The sequence below is a fragment of the Priapulus caudatus genome, unplaced genomic scaffold (assembly GCF_000485595.1).
Source record: "Priapulus caudatus unplaced genomic scaffold, Priapulus_caudatus-5.0.1 Scaffold338, whole genome shotgun sequence".
NCBI lineage: Eukaryota > Metazoa > Priapulida > Priapulimorpha > Priapulimorphida > Priapulidae > Priapulus > Priapulus caudatus.
The window spans coordinates 266,706-274,496 of NW_014577399.1; the positions used below are offsets into that span (position 1 = coordinate 266,706).

General features: G+C 43.9%; 1 protein-coding gene across 1 annotated transcript in view; it reads left to right on the forward strand.

Annotated features, from left to right (window-relative positions):
* Positions 1–5,161, forward strand: part of LOC106809230 (beta-1,4-N-acetylgalactosaminyltransferase bre-4-like) — a 29,538-nt gene extending 24,377 nt beyond the window's left edge. Inside the window, exons 5-8 of the mRNA XM_014812234.1 lie at positions 3,161–3,283; positions 3,532–3,627; positions 4,210–4,359; positions 4,678–5,161. Of these exons, the coding sequence (XP_014667720.1) occupies positions 3,161–3,283; positions 3,532–3,627; positions 4,210–4,321 (331 nt within the window). The 3' untranslated portion in view covers positions 4,322–4,359; positions 4,678–5,161. The remainder of the gene's footprint in view (positions 1–3,160; positions 3,284–3,531; positions 3,628–4,209; positions 4,360–4,677) is intronic.
* Positions 5,162–7,791: the final 2,630 nt, after the last annotated feature.

The window sequence follows — 7,791 nt, forward strand, 5'->3', positions numbered from 1 at the left end:
GTGGCGTCGTGCGTGTGCGTGTGCGGTAGTGCGTGTGGCGTCGTGCGTGTGCGTGTGCGTGTGGGTGGTGCGTGATGGCTGAGTGTGTTTGGTGTTGTGGAGAGAGGAGGGCGTGTGCCGTGTTTGTGCTTTGTGACCTGTGACAGAGAGAGAGAGCAGAGAGAGAGAGAGAGAAAGAGAGAAGAGAGGAGAGAAGAGAGCGACGCGACGCACGAGAGAGAAGACGAGAGAGAGAGAGAAGAGAGAGCGCGCAAAGAGAGTAGAGGCGCGACGAGAAACAGAGACGGTGTTGTGCGCGCGCGCGCGTGTGTCAGAGACGAGACGAGAGAGAAGAGAGAGAGAGCTTGTGGCCTGTAGATTGTGCGTGTGCTGTGCTGTGTGCTGTGTGTGTGTGTATGGTCGTGTGTTCGTGCGTGCGTGCCTGCGTCATGTGCTGTGCGTGCGTGAGAGAGAGAGAGAGGTGTGCGTGTTTGTGCTGTGTGTGGTGTTGTTAGTGAATCAAAGTACTTATCCATATACTACGTACAACTAAGACAGTCGACAACGTGGCATAGGCCTACACTAACTAAATTATAAAAACTGCGGTGTTGATAGCTAGAGTAGATAGCCAGTAAAATCGGTGAAATTTCTGAAATCTCACGATGTAAACAAACTCAAGTCTATGAACATAATACCATTGTTGGCGTGGCATCCAATTCTGCCCAATCTAAGATCTCATTGAACTGTGAGGGCACGCTAAAACCCACGCTGATAACCTGTCTGGTAGAATCGGATCTCTCTACCCTTCTTCTTCCTTCTTCGTTTTTTCTCTCTTTTTCTTGAATCTCAAGGGGGATATTTGTACAAGCGCATCCCCTTCTTCAGAGCAGGGCTGCACGAGCGGACGGGACGCTGGGGTGAGTTCTTGAAAGAAAAATGAAAATAACGGCCTAAAATACCGACATTTCCTGCAAATTTTCTGTTATTATATCATATTTTACTTGTTGTTGTTTCATTCAAATCACATGAGTTTTGGCCAGAAGACAAGATTGTCATCATTACATTCGCTGGGTACTCACATCATTTATTGCTAATAAGTGCGCCGACCAACTGATAATTACAGCTTTGCCGTTTCGAGTCACCGCCCGCTCCTTCATTTCAGTTTGGGGGGGAACATGAAATGTGCGACTTGCGTCACTTTAGAGGGTTTCAAAAAAATCCAAGATACGCCTCCGAAAACAGGAATAATATGGGCCCTTCTGTTGCTCTCTCCCTTCTTTTTCCGACGCTTTCTCTCCTCCTCTCTTACACACACCGACACGCTCTGCGTCTCTCTCTCTCTCTCTTCTCTTCTCTGCTCTCTCTCTCTCTCTCTCGCTCGCTCTTCTCTCTACTCTCTCTCTCTCGTCTCTCTCTCTCTCTCTCTCTCTCTCTCTCTCTCTCTCTCTCTCTCTCTCTCTCGCTCTCTCTCTCTCTCTCTCTCTCCTTTTTCTCCTCTCTTCTTCTTTTTTTTAATTTGTTTGGACAAAGGCAAGGGGGCGGTGTTGACCGTAAAAACAGCCCGCGGCCTCCGCCCACCCCGAGCCGCCCGGCACGCCGCGCCCCCCCCCCCCCTGCGTACGCCATGCGTCATCGTTAATATACTCTAGTATGCGTTTTTCCAGTAGTAACTGTAATGTCTCTTATAGTCCTTTGGACTCTGAAGAGTTACCGCTACGCGGACTCACGAGATTATACAGTGTATCACGTAACAGTGTTTTCTATGCGTGTGCGTGACGTTCTGTGTGCGTGGTGGTGCAGCCGTGCGCAGATATCATTCAATGCTAAAGTGTGTTCACGATATTGCGCCGGTCGTGGAGGCCAGATAAAGTACACCACGTTTTATAGTAAACCTTGGCGTGCGTACTGTTCCGGAAGCCTTCGTTACATGTCCCGCGGACGCAGCTTATCAACTGAAGGGAATTGGCGTTCTTGAACTGTTCAGGGACAGAGATGAGAATTTGCGGTGTGTTGCTGAATCATTCCATACCATTCCTATCAGAAGCAAGCAGCTGGACTACGCCATCTACCGTGATTGAACAGCAGTATGCAGGGTGTCATTTCTGCTGGCTGAAGCTCTGACAAATGTCTATGCGGTAAGGAGGGCTAGGAATTTCTTGACTCGCGAGTAAGACGAGGGGGAGGAGCAGCTCTTAGTTATTCATCGAGGCGGCAGGGGGTACATTTGGTACGAGCGGTCTCAAGGATGACTATTCGAAATTTACACTTATTTTAATTATTATTGAACCTATTCGTGATAATATTGAAACCTGTGGCTGACCTAGAAGGTGTGATATGTGCACGTGTTCATTGCAATTTATCAAGAAAAGGTACTGATAACTGTAGATATTAATGCGTACTGCTTTTTTCCAAACACCTAGAGGCGTGTCACAGCGCGAACGTCTCGGCAGATGAACGCAGCCGGCCACTTGAATGACACACGAGCGCTCGCTTATCCAAGATGGCGGCCCCCATGGCCGAGCTTGCCTCACCATTTTTAATCGCGAGATTTTAATGTCTTCGAACAAGGTACTGTTAAACGCATAGCCAGACGAAATGACATACGAATTAAATTTAGAAGTAAAGAAATGAAAAATGAAATGAGTTGAAATAGATGGCAAATTGAAGTCAGAAAGTTAGATTTCGCAATTCGCCGATTGCCCGCGCCATCTGAAAACAACTACGCAGCGCTACGCGAACAGCCTCGGAGCCGGCTTCGCGCGCGGCGCGCTCGCGAAGCAGTTAGTAACGGCAAGATCTACTGTAACCCACATGGAGGGGGGGGGGCGTGGGTCCCAGAAGAGGTGAAAAGTCCTGCTGTCTTAAGATGACATTTTCTATGTGTGGGGAGTACTGGAAAGCAGACTATTATTGCGTTTGCTCCTGGAAAATTCTTGAAATCAAAGCTCACGTGTCTGGGCTGGGAAGCAATAAAATTAGCCTCGTGCAAGTATTCGTGTACTGATCGCTGATTGAGTGATGTGAGGAGGTGATTGTGTGGAGAAACACTGCTTGCAATGAAAATATATTAGGTATAGGGGACAGAAAACGTTAAGTTTTGTGTTTTCCAATCTCGCTCATCATTTTACTCATGCTAATAATGTATGTAAGGCTTTCTTCATATGTTCGCCTGGTGTTTCAGTCTGCCTTACATAGAGTTATTTGGTGGAGCAATTGCAATCTCAGTGGAACAATTCAAGACCGTTAATGGCTTTGCGAACAGATTCTTCGGCTGGGGTGGGGAGGATGACGATACGTATGAGAGGCAAGTAGATTGATATTCTTTATGTGCGCTCTAACTGTATGTTGTAGTAATTCATCTATCTGTATATATGGGTGAGATAACAATGCATTATTGAATGCTAGGATGGTCAGGGTAGACCATTCTATACATGTTTTTCGTGCGTGAGCACGCTAAATTAACGACTTTGAGCCACTTCGTTGCTAAACCTTGCCTCCATTAAAACGATGATTGGCTAGAGCTCACTTACTATATCAGTATTTGTTTTTCAGGTTAATTGCATACAATATGAGCATCACTCGATGGCCAATGCATATTGCGAGGTACAAAATGCTTAATCACGTAAGGCAAACACCTAGTGTTAAAAGGTATGTATTTTTATAGTTTTGCATGAATAAACATCTTATTCATAACTGGGTTTCGTATATTTCATGCTCGTGAGTATACTTCTTATCATCAATAAATATCAGTTAGTGCAGTCTGATTAGCAAATAAGTAATTTTAGTCTTCAGTCCGGTATCCTGAGTGGTCCCTATACATTACTACATACCAAAGCTATTATTATATAAAGTGTTTTGGATTATGTCAATATAAAACCTTGTATGTATCAAGTTCAATATAATCAAGAGTGTATTAAGTGTTAATACTTAATACGCATACTTAATACGCATACTTAATATGCTCTTGATATAATCTATATATATATTCAATGTAAGTATGCTACTGTAAATTCAAGTTTGCTAGTCATGGAATGAGGTGTCTTCCACCATCTGTCGACGGTAATCGAATCGCACGCGTCAATACATGTTGTATAGATATGTTCATGATTGTAAGCAATGAGCATTTTTCCTGTGAAGGTAGGCATACGATGGTGGTAGTAACCCATGGGCGTACGCCGCAGCTGCGTTTGTATCATAACGGAGCATCGATTTTGGTTCTGTGTGTTTTAGAAATGAGGTGCTGGCACACACAAACCCCAGAGACGGTCTCTCCACCCTTGAGTACAAGGTACAGAAGACGGTGATGAGCAAACTCTACACTCATGTGATCGTCGACGTCTAGAGTTGGAACAAATCGTCGTTGTCTGTGATATTGTACAGGTAATATGTGGAAAAAATACCACAATCTCACAATGATATTTTTAGGAGTAAATGATTGGAATGGGGACAAAAATTAATAGCGATGGTAGGGATGTTCTCCTTATCATTTACTCGTGATAAGTTAACATGTACATGCTGTGCACTTAACAATGTTGGAAAATTTAATTTAAACTTGTATTGGTGCTTTTTTAACATCTCTCTCCAGTAAATTTTAATAGTAGAGGAAATAAAGCTATGCCAACAGCATTGAAATTGCATCTGCGAGGAATCGCTATGGAAGAAAGAAAATTAAGATACTACTTTTTGCACCACATGCAGGCATCTCCTTAGCAAACAATGAGGCATTATCCCGCGAGGTGAGAAATCTTCTACACTGAGGTCTAGCACCAGCTAGGAGACCAGAAACCCTTGAAATTCGCAGGATCGTCTCTACTGTCATCAAGAATCTGCCAAACTGCTTGCTTGCAGTATTCTGCCAGTCTCAGGCTGGCAACAAGTTCCGGATAAACATCGGGGAGGTTGTAATGCTCATTTTGGTCGAGTGCAAATCAAAATATTCGCAATTACATTATCATGTGTGCAATGTGCACCTAGTGGTGCGTTCGTACGCATGATAATGCATGCATACTTGCCAGTAATAGGTGACATTTGCATTTTTGTAAAATGTAGCTAGAGCTGTGCAGCATTTTATTGTAATACTTTTTTAATAACCAATTTACAATTACTAACTGTATATTTAAAAATGTTAAATGTAAAAATGTAAATTTCTCCCAGTTCCAGTGCCGTTCTCCCAGACCGCGTCCTACCGCCATTTCACAATGACCCTAGAAACGCCCGACCTAAAACACGTTTACCATTCTCCCTATAACATCAATCTAGCCGCACAAGATGCGCGACGCTCTGTCTACATAGACTACCACCAAAACAACCCCGAGTCTAGCCGCACTCCGCGTTACATTATCTCCCCCTTCCCCAAGACGATGACTACCCTGTCATCGATTCAGCGTCCCCGCTGATCTACACTTCAACCTAAACCTAAATAATTTCTAAAATACATATAAAGCATAAAGCTTTCTATACAAAACTAGAACACAAAACAAGTAACGATAAAGTTCGATCACCATACACGTCAGAAATTCAACACATTTGGCAGTGAACATTTTTATATCGCTTCAATTACTCTCAGTCTTGCATCTTTTTATGCTGTAATGTACGTGGCGTATGCGTATACCGGCACGCATTACCGAAACCACGTTTAGCCATGTGCTCCATTACATCCTCATTTAAACCTCTTAATCCCATTATTACACACAGCACCGATGTGGACCTGACAACCTTTGTCACTTCCACACATCATACAGCCAAAAAAAAACAACGCAAAACTGATTTCATATTTTCGATTAAATGTTTTAGGCCTATATCAAACTCTATTGAAGGAATGTGTTTAGCAGTCTGACAATATAGTGTAAACTTAAGGGCCGGACCACACTATGGCGATTAAATCGGTTGACTAAACGTCGGCCGATTTATATCACGCGAGTGAAATCGCCTATCGTGCTGCATGTGCACGTAGACGTGGCGTCGCGTGCGTGCGTGCGTGCGTGCGTGCGTCGCGTGCGACGCGTGTGCCACGTCTACACCTCAGCGTGCATTCATGCGTGCGATCTAGTCGTGTCGTATGTAAATGTGCGTGGCATTGCGTACGTGCCTGGTGTTGCGTGTGCACGTTCACCTGCGTTGGCATGCGTGCGTGCGCTATCCGTGCCTGCGTTGCGTGTGCACGTTCACCTGCGTGATGCGTGCGTGCGTACCTGCGATGCCTGCGTGGTCGTGGTAGTGCAGCGTCACACGTTGTGTGCATGTGTGCGTGCGGTTGCGTACGTGCGTGTGTGTGGCAGGTACATGTGCGTGCGTGCGTGCATGCGCATGTGCACGTACACGTGCGTGCGTGCATGTGCACGTACACGATGCGTGCATGTGGACGTACACGTGCGTGCATGCGTGCGTAGCTGCACGTACACGTGACGTGCATGCGCTGCGTGTGCACGCTACACATGCTATGTGCGCTGCGTGCCATCGCTATTATATAGTAGATGACATACTAAACATGAAACATCGCTATTACGTCAGTATCATTGAACAACTCTGATTGGCTGATGAATTGTACAATCGGGCGATTTTATCGCCGGCCCCGGACACACTAGGCGATTAAATCAGGCGACAAAATCAGGCGACTAAATCGCCCGATAATATCAAAACGTTTTGATCTATGCGATTAAATCGGGCGACTAAATCGGCGGCGATTGAGTGGACACACTAGGCGATTTCACGGCGATTTAGTCGCCCGATTTAATCGCCTAGTGTGTCCGGCCCTGTACAGTTACGACAAATTTCAGAAAACGATCACAAATTTCTACACAAAGTTTCACGCAAAAGATTTTCCCACACAAAGTCAAACGGTCACAACCATGAACAAAATACCGCGTACATAAAACAAAGAAAAACATAAAAATACACATTCCTGATGATGTCACCCTTTCTCGTCCAGTTTCCACCAATTAAACTGTATATTTTTACATTTTTACTGTATATTACTGTATATTTACTGTATATTTAAAAATGTTGCAAGTCTATGTTGCAAACACTTACAATACATGTGTGAAAGCAACAAATTCTGTGGTGAATTTAATGCGTGTGTATGGGACTATGTTCGTTCTATGTTACTTCTAACGTGATAATATAAATTAACCTTACTAGATTATGCGCATGAACATATCCATACAATCAGGAGTCTATCAATAGATATTGTTAGACTCCTGATACAATGTATAGGTATACATTTGTAATTTATAATTGTGTTGTCTTTACAACTGTAAAGTATAAATATTGTATGCATAGTATACACATGTTGGTGATGTTACAGTTACTAAATAAGGTGAAAATGAACTAGTATCGCCATGGCGAGCAATAACAATCTCACTGACTCTTGTTACTAGTTTTTCTCCTATCTTCCCACTGCATTTTCGATCCAGTATTGAGCTCGCAAGAGAAGGTCGAGGGCGTGGTCAGATGCGTCCTTACTAGCTATGAAATCGATGTCAATGTCATACCAGAAGTGTGAACTCATGTATATAATTTTACACATGTGGAGGTCATAAGTAAAACGGTGTAACAGCAAAAGTAATAGCAGTAGCAGCATCGGGAGCATCGCCATTGGTAACAAGGCCAGATATTATTTTTACTATTATTATTATTAAGATCTATTAAGGTACAGCACGTAATCCCGGCGTGTGATGCGTGTGCGAAACAATATCTCATACCAGGGCACGCATATCAATACGTAGAACAATACCAGATATAGATATATACCGTGTAATGTGATGTGTGTGTGTGTGTGTGTGTGTGTGTGTGTGTGTGTGTGTGTGTGTGCGT